Genomic DNA, 15512 nt, shown 5'->3' on the forward strand with positions numbered 1-15512 from the left:
AATCTACATTAATAAACAGTTTTATTGAAAGCATGCCTCATAGAGAATAGACTAATCTAAAGTGTTACAATGGCTGAGAACCTTGCCATTTATCAGGGACCAATAGTAAAAGCGTGACGAGGTAGTACCCAGCTCATATAGTATGTAAGGCACATTTTTTTCGTTTGGCAAAATACATTTGATTTAGAATTCACCGTTTCTCAGACTGTTGAGGATAATTAACTTAAATTAACTTGTTCATAAAAGATTCTCACTTGCTACTGAGCAGCGGCTCGAGGAAGTGGTCATGGGGATTATATTCCTCATCAAGGTTATGCAGCAAAATATATACGTCCCCCACACGACGCCCAGCAAGCTCCGGCCACCCTGTCTTCACCTTCAGGTCCTCCGAGCTCAACATCACCTCCAGGAGCTTCGGTTGCGCGTGACACAACATATGACTTACTGCCGCAACCTCCCGACCTGCAACATGTTAAAGTACAAATGTAGTTAAAGTACATTGTGTGCATAAATACAACGTAGAATTGTTATTAGCTCCTGCATTTGATGGCTAGCGAATTACTGATAGAATGCGAAGAAATTTTAAGGTACCTATTTTAACCGGGACGTCTCGTCTCGTCTCGGTATCGTCCCGGAATTCCAACGGAGGGCTGAAAATTGTCCCGGTTTTTATTGCGAACCGGGACAGAGCCTGTTGTCTCGTCTCGTCTCGTATTAAAAAAAATACCAAACGCAGGAGTCTACTTGCAGCCTGCAGGTTAATTTTCAAGTCAAGTATTATGGTTAATAATATAAACACATGATTAATTATTACTTTTCATTGCAACAACAGGCCCCAAAGGCTGTGTACTACCTGAGCAATTTCCTGACACAAGACGAGGAGTCTAAATTGTGGCAGGGAGTATATGCGGCTCCAAAGCCTAAGTGGACAGTGTTGAGCCACAGACGTCTCCAGAACTGGGGAGGCAAACCACATGAGAAAGGCATGGTGCCTGAACCTATGCCTCAGGTTAGTGATACCCATGCTATTCTAAGCATGCTTATGGAATGCTGTCATATATATATATATACATGGTGTTGATAATTTAATTGCAGGCAATAATTTATTTTTATTTTACTTCTTTCATGTTTTCTGTGCAATAAATGTCCTGTAAACGCATTGAAGGAGAGATGATATCATTTCTTTTACTCAATGTTGTCTCGAGACATGTTAAATGTCTTAAAATGTTTCATTTTCAGCTCACAAAATGGCAAATTTGTTCTTTTACAACAGGTGTGGAAGAACCATTTTGCCCATACTGAGAATTCAAAGTACTTGTATCTCAGTATGGGCTTGTACTTGTATTCATCATCATCTCTTGAAGGACTTGGATTGATTTCTTTGCAGTGTGGGAGATGCCCACTGTTTATTTTTATTTTTTTTTTTAAATTTTAATGTCATTTAGAATTGTATTCTCTAATTTTTTTTTCCATAACTTGTTCCAGTCACCAAGAAAAGTTTGTAATGGTAGAACTAAAAATGTGTGATGACCTTATCATCTCTGGGCAGTGGTTGCAAGAACTCGTCACCACCAGAGTGTCAGGCCTGGGCATCTTTGGGGGCATGGAAGCCAACCATGTCCTGGTGAATGAATACTGCCCTGGCCAAGGCATCATGGTGGGTATAGTTTGCTGCTTAATGACTAACGATATTCATTTTCGTTACTTTTATTTTGGGATAGCTTGAGTTTGCTAGTGAGTATGGTATTGGTTGTCCTGGTGAATGAATACTGCCCTGGCCAAGGCATCATGGTGGGCATAGTTTGCAGCTTAATGACTAACGATATTCATTTTAGTTACTTTTATTTTGGGATAGCTTGAGTTTGCTAGTGAGTATGGTATTGGTTGTCCTGGTGAATGAATACTGCCCTGGCCAAGGCATCATGGTGGGTATAGTTTGCTGCTTAATGACTCACAATATTCATTTTAGTTGCTTTTCTTTTGGGAAAGCTTGAGTTTGCTAGTGAGTACGGTATTGTTTGCAGTGATACTGAATATTAAAGAATAAAAACTTTGAAGCCTTTATTAGCTACAGACAAATATAGTGTGTATGGAATTGGCCATGGTGAAATTGTTTCATAATGCTTAACAATGTGATCTCTGTTTATATTAATCCTTTGATAAAATTATTATCAAAATGATAGATTGAATGAAATTCATGAGATGATGTGCAAGTGTTTTTCCTTTTTAATAATGTGTAAAAAACTTTATGAAGTTACATGTAGAATGAAATTCAAGTTTCCTTATGTCCTTCAACAAATCTGCTAAGTAAAAGCTTGTCTGTTGGCCTGTATGATTGACTGATGAATTTTTATTTCAGACAGCTAATAATTTAATCCATTTTGTTTTCTTTGTTAGAATAATATCCTTAATATAAAACTGCACTGCATTGAGGCAGTTGGAAATCTTGGAATTCTCTTGACATAACTCACTGGTAGTATTCAACTGATTGAGCCATCTGGTCTGTGACTGAACCATCCTGTATGTTCTTGTGCCTCGCTGAAGCATTCAGTGTGCAGTAGTTACTGACTGCATATTCTATCTGCTTACTTGGCGTATAGGACCATTTTGTAAATATATATCAATTTGAATTGTAAATTCAACGATGACTAAGTTCACCCAGGACTGAGTTCACCCATGACTAAGTTCACCCATGAACAAGTTCACCCATGACCAAGTTCACCCATGACCAAGTTCACCCATGACCAAGTTCACCCATGACCAAGTTCACCCATGACCAAGTTCACCCATGATTAAGTTCACTCATGACTAAGTTCACCCATGACCAAGTTCACCCATGACTAAGTTCACCCATGACCAAGTTCACCCATGACTAAGTTCACCCATGACCAAGTTCACCCATGACTAAGAAGCTCCTATTCACTTTTGACTGTCATGTCCTATTGATTGATTCGTTCTCATGTCACAGAGTTTGAAGGACCGCTTCCTTGGGTCCCTACTTCTGGAGCCCCGCAGTCTGCTCATCCTGCAGGAGCGTGCGTACACCTCATGTCTGCACGACATCAGCTCCCACGCGCTACTGGATCTCGTCAACAAAGACCGCGTTTTAAATTGGCGTCAAACTGCGCTCGGTCAACAAGAAAACATTGTCTGGAACATATTTTCTTCTCGAGGGGAAAATTTTGAGGATTTTCTTCAGAAGGGAGAAAAGTCATCAGTTTCCAAAGACATGCCAAGTATTAACGACGTAAATTTGAAGAACCAACTAAACACAAACGAATTGGCAAAGCGTGAAGGATTCCAAAATTTTCATGCTTGTGGTCGTTTACTTCTAGATTTAATGTCGGATGATCTGACAAATCAGGAATTTTTAGAAGAACTGACACGCTTTTGTGAATATGTTTCAAAGAAGACCAGAAAAATTGTGGACAATTCTCACATACCTCCACTTGCGGAGGAAAATACTAATGGAAAAAATGTAACGGATGAGGATGACAATGAATGTAAAACAGCTGTGTTTGAAAATGAATTCGCTTTATGTTCTCGTAATTTGCGACCTAACTCCGACTTTAGAAATGGCAGTATAGAAACAGAAAATAACATCCCCGATAACTCTAATCAGAAATTAGCAAGTTTTATTGAGCAAACATCAGAAAGTTCAACCGTAATTACAACTGAAGATATCCCTGTAAAGCTTCCAAGTTCAGAAAGCACTGCGGACACCGGAGACGCACCCCCTACGGCGTCTGAGGAGGCACTGCCGTCATCTCTGTCTGTGTTGTCGGGGCTTGATGGCTGTGGAACTCAGGAGTTGAATGTTGTAGTTGGTGCCTTGGAAATAAAAGGCAATAAATCTTTTATATTACGCAGAGGCACTAGAGTTTCTCTCACTATTAGGCGAGTGCCTAAAGTTCTTAAAACCAAATTGTTCCTTCAAAAGAAAAATCGTTAGTTTTTGAACACAATATAGGTATTTTTCAGGTAATGCTATTTATACTAATATGAACTTAGTTTTTTAAATGAGACAAATAAAGCGGCTAACCTCTTTTGTCTTCGTGGTTTGAAGCTGCTTCTATGTGATATTTTTATGGATATTGATTTATTATTTGTATAATCTTCATATGTTTAAGATCTTGTCAATGAATCACTTTCACTTGTTTACATTGCCTCTCTCTAAGTAACTAATGTTGCTCAGCACTTCTCATTTAGTTATTCTCATTTTGTGTCGCCTCAGTACAAAAACTCGAAATTTGAACTAATTTATTACTAGAGTTTTAAGTCATGATGAAAGAATTAGGTTGCCTTACATGGCCGCCCATCATGATGGTAAGGTAATGGTTTCCTGAAGCAACGAACGCTACTCTATCCCACGTCCTCAACACTCAGTGAAATAAGCGAAATATTTCCAAACGATGGTGCATTGTTAAGCGCGTTTGTGAGTTATCGTGACCCAGTTTCGACTGGTATAAAGGGGTATCAGGGATGCGTGCTGCAAGTGTGTTACAGTTTGGATAATATGTCCCATGCGTTTTCTAATTCAACTCGTGGCCAGCTGTCACTGTTCAGCAACTCGGAGCTCGCTGATGGCCGTGTGATTATGACTCAACGTTCCTCATCAGTAGCTTGAATAAATTTTGAGTTGTGTGTTTCCTGTTGAATTGCAGAATTGAAGACTATTCACTATACCCGTGATTCCTCATCACTAGCCTGAATAGTTTCTTAGTTGTCTTTCTCCTGTTGAATTATTGAATTGAAGACTATTCACTATACCCGTGATTCTTAATCACTAGCCTGAATAAATAGTTTCTTAGTTGTCTTTTTCCTGTTGAATTGCAGAATTGAAGACTATTCACTATACCCGTGATTCCTAATCACTAGCCTGAATAGTTTCTTAGTTGTCTTTTCCTGTTGAATTGCAGAATTGAAGATCATTCACTATACCCGTGATTCTTTATCACTAGCCTGAATAACTAGTTTCTTAGTTGTCTTTTTCCTGTTGAATTATTGAATTGAAGAGCCTTCACTAAACCCGTATGGTCTAACGGACAGCACTGCAAGTAACAATCTGTTAATAGCCTTTACGTTTAATTATTTTTTGTATATAATTATCTTTATATTGGTCAGGCTTTATTCATCTGTCATGTCTGTAAATGTCTCTGCATCATTCACTTCTTTAATTCAATAAATTGTGCAAGCGCTCGCAGGGACAGGTTTTGAACTGAGTCAGGTCGATGCCTCGGAGCTGACGCTCTCATTATTGTTGATATTTAATGAACAGAGGAATAAACATTCCATTCAGGAGGGTTTTTGATAAGCGTTCTGAGTTTTTTTTTACAGTGCACTGAAGAAACCTGAACCTGCGAAATCGAAAACTGCACCTTCGGCGCGAAATAGACGAAGTTGATCTGAAGCGCTAGAAATCTCGCTCTAACTACTACTACTACTAATACTACTACTACTAATACTACTACTACTACTACTAATACTACTACTACTACTACTACTACTACTACTACTACTATTACTTTACAGTGCACTTCCGTTATCAGTTGTAATTTAATTTATCAAGTATGGAAAGGAAAAAACAAGAAGCTGGATCTCAATATCTTTCTTGGCTTAATCATGCCGGAGCTGTGCTGAGCCTAAGAGCTTCAGTTCAGTTGTCTCTGTCACAACTGGTCCGTCTGGTGGCACGGTATCGCTGATCTGCAGTTCAACTGTTGAATTCCCCCTGCTGAAATACTGCGAAGTTAAATGCTGGTAGTAACAGGTGCAAATAGCATCAGTTGCTGCTTGATTAGAATGGAGGTTGAGATTAGGCAATATATTCGGTACTTACTCCAGATATGTTCATAATCTCCTTAGGAAGAACAGGAGATAACGTGCACTGTTATGTACAATGTCTGAAACACAACGTCAATGTCTGAAACACAACGCCAATGTCTGAAACACAACTTCAATGTCTGAAACACTACTTCAATGTCTGAAGCACAACTCCCGTAGCTTCTATCCTCTCTACAAGTGCAAGAACGTATCTTGCACTGTCCGTAATCTAAACTTTAACGCTTAAGCTATTAGAATAGAATAGAAGTGTCGGCGTTGAAGAAATAGACCCATGGTTTCTACTAGAGTCCATAGTCACATGAATTGGCAATTTTTTAATAGCAGGCCATGTTATTATTCTGCTTTAAAAAGTTGAGTCAGTAAAGTGCACCGCATTATTTAAGAACAATGACAATGTTACACTCAGATATGGAATTTCTGGCCTGGAGTATGACAGTCTAGCGCCCCCAGTATGTTGGCAATTTCTAACTTCGTCTTGCATGGAAATTACAGCTGCTTTAAGCCAAGTATCTGTAAGTTAAGAATGAGATCTCTCCCATCCCAATAACTTTCAGTGTCTCTTCGAGTTGTCGCGTTCACAATTTCGAGTTTACCAAGCAAGTTCCACAATTTTCAATGTTGCACAATCCGGCCATTAAATTTTGTTGCGTTACAAAAGTGGCCCACAAACCATGAACGTGGCCCAGACCGCAATTTGATCATCATTTCTGTTGCATTCCTTGCAGCAGGCAGAAAGAATTGGGCCTCTTTTTCAACTTCTTCATCCAACTGTTGCAAGCAATAAATATCTGAAACTTCACTATCTGAACTCAAGCATTTTTTTATTCAGAACCGACAGGAAGATCAGAATTATTTTGAATCTGGTTTTGGTTGAACTCGAGCCTGCACCATAGTGTCAAATAGCTAATAAAATTGTGATAATCTGATAATACGCATTATTTCTTTTCATACATACACTTTGATAACGGGTGCATTGATTGTTTATTGATTGCCAACGATTAGCTATCATAGCCGACGATTAGCTATCGCATTTTCAATCGATTTTATTCTGCTTGTGCGCATGTGCCTTGATGGCACTGTTAATTTTTCTGCATCCGCGAAGTAATTTTTCTGCAGTAACGTATACAACAGATGCTAAATAAGAACTAAGTTTAGGTACATAACAGCTGTACGTACCTCCCCCCAGAGGGTGCCAGGGCGGTGATGGTGTGGACTGCGGTCTCCCAAGAGCCCACGTCCACCCCATCCAGGTGCAGCTTGGGCTCAGGCGTAGCAGGCAGCGCATACATGAGGGGTGGAGGGAACATAGACGGGCGCGTGTGTAGAACTGAACAGTTAATGAAATTATACATATAAGAAATTTTCAATCCATTACATAACATTGATGAGCTTTTAAAAACGTTAAGGTTAAAGCTAAGGTTAACTGCACGCTGTCATATACAAGTGCGGGGGCCGGGGAGTTGCGTAGTTGTATTCGTAGCAAATGCAACAATAAGTATTAACAAGCAGGAGATGGTAAGTGAGATAATGTTTAATTGAGATGATCTCTTTGTTACTAAGTACTGATCAAGTAATAAACTGATCATGGAGCGATTGAAAATTTAAAATTGTCAGAGTTAGTATCAAAATTGTTTCTTTTCTTGATGGTTTAAAGACACCAGGAATGTCGGAGTTCCGAAAATGTAGATGGCTGCGATACGGCTCTTGAACATTTTGGTCTTTCTCTACTTTTAATACATGGATACATGGGGATTTACGCAAACCCCACTTGCCCTTAATTGTCACGTCATTGAAATATTTACATGTTTTACTCTAACATTACAGAACTTACATCATGAATAACAATGAATCAAAATCTTTAACATACAATGAAAATGGGTTGAAAGAGAGGATGTAAAATGTCAGTTACATCATATTTAGTTGAATAGAATTTAAAGTCAAACGGTACTAGCTGAATTAGGACAGGACTTGACCTGCATTTTGAGCATAAAAATGAAAGTCAGAATTGAACTATTACTGCCTGCACTTTTCCATGACAAACTTTCATGCCGTTTACTGTGGACAGCTATCCCTGCTGAAATTGGAAAAATTCTTTTGGGCGTTTATCGACGGCATTACCATCTCTGATCACACAGTGATAATATTTGAACATTCACATACACTTATCCTTCATGTACTCACTGAGGTCCTCGTATTTGCCACTCAGGGCGCTGAGGTCCAGAGGGGCAGCCATGTAGATGTCGAGGTACGCGCTCCTGGCGACCGAAGCGAGGGCGGCCACCCCTGCTGGAGTGCCCAGGCAGCCCTCGAACCAAGCGAGTCTCATTCTGAGGCATCACGAAATGAAAGGGATTGACCAGTAATGATGAAAAGGGTACCAGTGATGAAAAGAGATGCCAGTAATGAAATGGGGACCAGTAATGAAAAGAGAAACTAGTGATGAAAAGGGAAACCAGTAATGGAAAGAGATACCATAGATGAAAAGAGAAATCAATAATGAAAAGAGAAATGAGTAATGAAAAAAGATACCAGTAGTGAAAAGAGAAATGAGTAATGAAAAGAGAAAGCAGTAATAAAAAGAGAAATGAGTAATAAAAAAAGAGAACAGTAATGAAAAAAGAAATGAGTAATGAAGTGAGATACCAGTAATGAAAAGAGAAAGCAGTAATAAAAAGAGAAATGTGTAATGAAAAAAATGAGTAATAAAAAAGAGAAACTAGTAAGAAAAAGAGATAACATTAATTAAGAGAGATACCAGTAATGATAAAAATTTATTGATGCATGGAAAAATCAAGTGGAAAGTTTTGGGAATATTCGGCGATGTAAGCTGACAGTAATTTAGTACTGCGCTGTTACTATTAGACGTTACTGTTGAATTATTTGTATTTGCCTGTCGATTTAACTGTCATTAAATGCATGTTCAGTTTTTCCCGCGCACTATGCCACGGAAACTTAAGTAGGCTTTGCTAGTTGTTAACTAATCATACAGAGGGACTTATTTGTACTATATATCGATTGGACATTCAGCCATTGATTATATTATGTGTTCGTACTTTCAGCAATCGTGAAAAGAAGCAAAATCTACATTAATAAACAGTATTATTGAAAGCATGTCTCATAGAGAATAGACTAATCTAAAGTGTTACAATGGCTGAGAACCTTGCCATTTATCAGGGACCAATAGTAAAAGCGTGACGAGGTAGTACCCAGCTCATATAGTATGTAAGGCACATTTTTTTCGTTTGGCAAAATACATTTGATTTAGAATTCACCGTTTCTCAGACTGTTGAGAAAATTAAATTAAAATTAAATTAAATAATTATTAATATAATTATTATTAATATAATTATTAATTAAATTAAATAATAATAATTAATAATTAAAATTATTAAATTAACTTGTTCTTAAAAGATTCTCACTTGCTGCTGAGCAGCGGCTCGAGGAAGTGGTCATGGGGATTATATTCCTCATCAAGATTATGCAGTAAAATATATACGTCCCCCACACGACGCCCAGCAAGCTCCGGCCACCCTGTCTTCACCTTCAGGTCGTCCGAGCTCAACATCACCTCCAGGAGCTTCGGTTGCGCGTGATGCAACATATGACTCACTGCCGCAACCTCCCGACCTGCAACACGTTATAGCGGTTTCAGCGTTAAATAGGCCGTAGGCCTGTCACCGATTCTTAACATCACAGAACATTCACAGCATTTCGCGGTCTCGAACTCGCAACTCACTGCTACAATTCTGCTGTGCTTAACCGCCCGGCCTCCTCGCCGATTCTGACCAGAAACTGTCGCACAGAGCTGGGATCGAACCCGCGCCTCTCTGCGCCAATATCTTGGTACTCTGAACTTTAACCACTGGGCCACCCATAATAATAACAACAGAAAATGTCTCGACTTTGTAACAAGAGTGCTGAACAAAGTCACTTGGAAAGTCATTTCACATATTTTTCTCAAATCATTTTCGCAAAAATCATCTCTTAGGCAATGTCATTTTATGCATTAGTTACAGAATTTCCTTTAAACACAAACAAATCGAAAACCTTTTCAGTTTCAGAATCTATTTGAATTATGCAACACAGTGCCCCAGAGAGCATAAATTTTTCTGCACTGATTCACAGATGATTTGAGTTCTTAACTGTTTCCACGTTCATTCATTGACATTCATTGCAGTATCGTGAGATTTCTAGATTTCCAGAATCAGTTCATGGTGAAATGCCACTACGAAATATGTTAAAATCACGAAACATATTACGATGTGCGAAGACTAGACTGTTCACCTAACCTGTGAGCTTCTTTCTGATCACGCCTCGCAGCTGGATGACTTACAGGAAGCCGTTTGTGTACAAATGTAGTTAAAGTACATTGTGTGCATAAATACAACGTAGAATTGTTATTAGCTCCTGCATTTGATGGCTAGCGAATTACTGATAGAATGCGAACGATATAGTTAGCCGTAGCGTCTGATTGCTCGCGTAGCACAGATGACCTGCGCTCTTTGTTTTTAGCCGAAGCTATTCATGGCCCACGAAGCACTGATGGCCTGCGCACTATATTGTTAGCCGGTGCATTTGATGGCTAGCGAAGCACAGATGAACTATTATGTTTCTAGCCGAAGCTTTTAATGGCTCGCGAAGCACTGAACGTGAGCAACATCTCCAACAGGTATGAACATCACCCACCACTCCTGATGCGCCAGGTATCAGACTCGGACAGGGCTGCGAGCTCTGCCACATCGTCGGCCACGTCGGAACAGCGCACGACGCAGTCCCTCACATCGTCTCCTGTTACGATGCCTGCGTCGCGCAGCGTCTGCTTCAGCTCCGGCCAGTGGCGCAAGAAGAGGCAGTGACTGAGTTTATTCAAGATCTGCACCACGTACAGAAGCACCTCGCGCATGCTGGAGTGAGACGTTCGGGGATGACGGCACGAGACACATTTATAAGTACATCGAATTTTTCCATATTTGTTTATTGAACGAAGCGTAAATTTGTTATTTTAAATTATTAATTATGTGAGATCATAACATAATGAATAATTAATTATCTGAAATTGCCTCTATTTACTTGTTAATTTTGTCTAGTTACAATTGTAGGAATAAAGTAAATAAAACGGGGAATAACGAGTTAATTCATCGAAAGAAGAAATTGGGAATTAAAACAGCGAACGAAGTAGTATCGAAAAATAATCTCACTAAACATTACAAAGTAAACTTACTGGGTTAAACAACCAATGAGTTTAGTAATTTTGTTGAACTAAGGATAATTGAACGCCATCTTAGGTGATTCACTGCAGTTCAAACAACAGAAACAATACTCACGGTTGCAGAGGGTGTCTCTGCTCAGAGTTCTGTTCTGTCCGCTTCAGTGGTGCAAAGCTCGAATCTCGGTCCCCGTTCCTGGAACATAATAAAACTGACAAAAAGAAGCTTCGCCCCAAAGGAATAGCAATAAATATTGAATGTGTGGCGTCACGTGAAACGATTTTCCGTTTATAACGTACCAAAACAGAATTTATGTAAGCGAATTGTTTCAAGTATGTTAGGTATTGCAGCCAACATTACACGAATAAATTGGAAAAATAAGCGCATAAATTGAAAAAATATAACTCAGTACTCACTGCAGTGAGTGACAGAGCGCATTTTCTCGTCGACGAAAACGTGAAGTCACGGACGGACAGACAGACGGACGGACAGACGGACATGGCGAGCTCAATAGTGCATTTTTTCCATAAATGAGAAAATGCGCTAAAAAGAAGTGAACAAATTGGAAAAGAATTATGGTTTTTGAAGGCAGACGAGCTTTCGAACTTGTAATTATAAAAAATGCAACGTGCAAGACTACACATACATTCATTACATATTTTAATACCAATAACTCTTCTGCCTAAAGCTTCTTGCTAGGTTATCGCACTGCTATAACATTAATAATTTCTATTTTATTTCTGCTCACTGCGCTATTTTCTTCGACATGTTTCCGAGGATAGTGTTGATGGAATCTCCGCTGTCTTGTATACGCCTTACGATGCTCTCAGCTGCGAACATTTCCTGGACTGTCTTGTGGGGAAAGGAGTAGCTTACGAACCTTTTACCTGATAACGGCCTGCACATTTTAAGCACTACTGATAGAACAATTTCTGGGTCGATTTTACAGGTCGTATTAGCTCTTTTGAGCACAAGTTTACACTGTCGCTTTAGGTACTGGCAATTTTCTTCAGATAAAGTTACGATGTTGTTATGCAGCAATTCTAATGCTGTGGAACCGATGACAGCAAACAGATCCTCAATCATGTCCTCTGAATCACAGTAGTTTGAATCCAACAATTTTATCTCGACGAGTCTCTTGTATAAGCTGAGAATGTCACGAGCCACGTCCCCTGGTGTTTGCCATGAGGGTATCTTTTCAGGCATGTACTTATACACGTCACAGAAATGCATCAAGTTTATGGGTTCTGTGAACAAACTTCGGACATCTTCTTTCAACGAAGAGAAACTTCTTGCCATTTCTCCAACTTGGCTGAACTCACTCAACGACTCTTCGTACCTTCTCAAAAATGCGAGCTGGTCTTCAAGTTTTGCGAGCGGCATGATCTCGAACTCAGAGAAGCAGCAATTTTTGCTAAGCAAAATTGGCTGTAACTTCTTCAGGCCGTGTGGACGGGTGGTAATCAATACACGACAATTACTTCGCCACGTCTTGGCCAGGATTTCCGCCACTACTTTCAGAGAAATATCGTGAACTTCGTCAAAACCATCGATAATAAATAAGACATCGAGACGTAAGAGGGCCTTGAGAACAATCTTATTACCGAAGTCGCTGCACAGATCTTCAAAGTGTTGCTCGATTACATCACTCAGAGTTTCCGAGTATCTATCCCTGCACTCGAACAGAACGACCTGGCTAATTGGTCTCAAGTAATCAGCATCCCCTTCCTGCAGTTCGAAAAAATGAAGTACAATGTTTTGGACAAGAGTTGTCTTACCGGCACCAGCGACACCAGTTACTACGAGGAATTTTTCAGAAGTTTCAAAAATTTCGGTGTATGGAATGACTTTTCCGCCAGCGCTTGCCCTCACCATCAATTCGAGAGCGTGGAAAACGGCCTGACGCTGCACTTTAACATTGCTCAAAATGAGCACTTCACTTGTAAGCCTAGCCTCCCACAGTAGTCTTACGGCTTGCTTCCCAAACATAGCCAGCCTCGAACAACAGTAAAAAAGGCTAGTTTTATCGATAACCAGCAAATTTGCTATTTCGGAGTTCAGAACTTTTTCTTCAGCCTCAACCTCGGCAGGAAGAAGAGAATAAAACCTTCCGGCTTCTCTTATCAATTCTAACAGGGCTGCCGTCAGGTCAATAAATTTTCGTGGGTCCACCATTGCTTCAAATTTGTGCATAATCTCATTTCGAAGATTTTTGACGACGCGCACCTTGTTGAGCACCTCGGAGAAATCCCTAGTGCCGTTATTCTCACGTAAAACGAGAATGTTTTCAAGTAAACACGAAAGATCGGTGACGTCTAATTTATCAGGATTTCGATCAGTTTCCAAAACTTGCCGAGAGGTTCGACAAGCGTCTTTCCATTCCTTATTACTGAATGAATTTCCACGTAAGCGTTCCATGTATTGTCTGTAGGTCTCACAACTTAGCTTATCAACACATTCTTTAAAAATTAAGAACCGAATGACTTTCGGGCTTAGGTACATATTACCGATGATATTACGATAAATGGATGCTATCTCCAATGGCAGACCAGCTGCGGATGCAGTGGGCGCCGAGATTTCATTCAGATCTAATCTCTCCATCTTGCGTGATCTGTAGAGTGAAAAAATTGAAAATTTACAACAACGCGTCGATCCTAAGATCCAGCCGATCATTTCAACGTATAACAAATTTTAACGATATGCGACCCAGGAAGTAGATGTTAACATGCATTTCAAGAGAATTATTTCAAACAGTGAATTGTAGGCAAGTATTGCGAAAACACAAATGAGGATAGTGTTATTTTGAATGACAAAGTGCACAGGGAATATTATGAGTGGGCAGTGATAGCAGGATTAAATCTTACATATTTGCTTGCAGAATGGCAAACAATCGTGGCTATATAATATTGGCCTCTTGATTAGCGATAATTCAAGTCAAGAAATAGTATAAGCGAGAGTTTGATAAGATTTAGGGTCGACAGGTGGAACTGTTAGGGAATAGTATACATTTATTAATATTTCATAGTAACAATTTTTCCATTTTCATTTAGAGCTTTCCATACTTTAGGTTATGCTAACATCCGGGATTCATTCTTTCATGTTTTAGACTTTAGCTGGTAATGACTACAAGGGCACAACGCAAGTGTACAGATTTGTTTTAATAAATACAGTGTGAATACTCAGTCTTCTATCTTAACTGAACCTTTCACGGCCGTATCGATTTAAAAGTGATTATGAAGTAGTCCCCCAGCATAATTTCTCCCAGCAGAACGACTTAGAGCTCTTGGATCGTTCAGCTGGCACCTGTTAAATTAGTCTCATGTTTTCTTTATATCAAGTCTGATGGCCAACTATTCAAGAGACTGTATTTATAATACCCACAGCCAATATCTTCCAGTAGAAAAAGTGAACCATCAGAGCAGCTTGTCTCCATTCAGTTAGATTTTTCCTCAATTTCATTAAAATAATTTAAAATTGTGTTTGTCGGCAACATATGGTACCATAACATTTCCTGTATGAAAGAGTAACTCGAACCTCAACGGGTTTACGTCATATGCAGATGACTTATTCTCTAGATGGTCCATTTTTTCCGTATTCTCATTCGCAATACAATTAACCAGAAGGAAAATCTTCATTACCTCTGTTATACTATGTTAGATAGTGTTAGATAAGTGCTCCTGATATATCCGTGCCTTAGTTGTTCGCTCTTAAATATTTCTTCAGTTATAAGCGGTTGTAGGTTCAATTTCATCTGTAGTGTATTAAGTATTTGATCTTATATACTCTTAATAAAGGTAACTGGATAATTTTACTTGATTTTATTTTGGATTCATCAAATTTCCATAGTTAAGCCCCGCTATCGTCATCACCTTAATAAACGGAGCTGAAATTTTCCAATAGGGAAACTGATCGCAAACCGATCTCGCTTGCATCAAATTAAATCAGTGTAACGAATCAGTTAGCAATTAAAAACACCTGCACTACTAATAAGTGATCACTAAAGACGAAATAGATGTGCGAAGACTAGACTGTTCACCTAACCTGTGAGCTTCTTTCTGATCACGCCTCGCAGCTGGATGACTTACAGGAAGCCGTTTGTGTGTGTCTGCTGATAACATGTCACCTCAACCCGCAACACATGACGTAACTACGTACGTATAAACAAAACAAAAATTGACCATAAAAGATTATTAGTTTTTGTAAACTTGAGTAACTTTACCTGCCCCTCCAGTATATTTTTATTTATTTGTTACGTCCGGTGTCAATCAAGCGTTTCATTCTATTCATTATATATTATAAGATTAGATCATCTGTAATTGAGACGTTGTATTCATTAGAGATCGTAGAGATCGTTGAGATCGTTGAAAAAGTACTAGACCGGAGTCAGCATGAACAACATCACATGACACATCACGCGATCAAGACCTCAGTAGTGGGCGGAAGCCGTGATTCTATAAAAAG

General features: G+C 39.2%; 3 protein-coding genes across 3 annotated transcripts; 1 reads left to right on the forward strand and 2 right to left on the reverse strand.

Annotated features, from left to right (window-relative positions):
• The first annotated feature begins 719 nt into the window (after nucleotides 1-719).
• LOC108671231 lies at nucleotides 720-5313 on the forward strand. Its single transcript, XM_018158728.2, has 3 exons — nucleotides 720-1009; nucleotides 1550-1657; nucleotides 2969-5313. Exons 1-3 carry the CDS (start codon nucleotides 800-802, stop codon nucleotides 3950-3952), a joined length of 1302 nt encoding a protein of 433 aa, XP_018014217.1. The 5' UTR covers nucleotides 720-799; the 3' UTR covers nucleotides 3953-5313.
• Nucleotides 5314-6665: 1352 nt separating this feature from the next.
• On the reverse strand, nucleotides 6666-10747 carry LOC108671233. The gene is made up of 5 exons (XM_018158729.2): nucleotides 10531-10747; nucleotides 9264-9471; nucleotides 8026-8171; nucleotides 7021-7171; nucleotides 6666-6726 (listed from the first exon to the last, which is right to left on the reverse strand). The coding sequence occupies exons 1-5, from the start codon at nucleotides 10745-10747 to the stop codon at nucleotides 6666-6668; spliced, it is 783 nt and encodes a 260-aa protein (XP_018014218.2).
• Nucleotides 10748-11118: 371 nt separating this feature from the next.
• On the reverse strand, nucleotides 11119-13658 carry LOC125179613. Its single transcript, XM_047885816.1, has 2 exons — nucleotides 11800-13658; nucleotides 11119-11246 (listed from the first exon to the last, which is right to left on the reverse strand). The coding sequence occupies exons 1-2, from the start codon at nucleotides 13650-13652 to the stop codon at nucleotides 11165-11167; spliced, it is 1935 nt and encodes a 644-aa protein (XP_047741772.1). The 5' UTR covers nucleotides 13653-13658; the 3' UTR covers nucleotides 11119-11164.
• Between the last annotated feature and the right edge of the window lie 1854 nt (nucleotides 13659-15512).

Source organism: Hyalella azteca, unplaced genomic scaffold, assembly GCF_000764305.2.
Source record: "Hyalella azteca isolate HAZT.00-mixed unplaced genomic scaffold, Hazt_2.0.2 contig3143, whole genome shotgun sequence".
In the NCBI taxonomy this organism is placed as follows: domain Eukaryota; kingdom Metazoa; phylum Arthropoda; class Malacostraca; order Amphipoda; family Hyalellidae; genus Hyalella; species Hyalella azteca.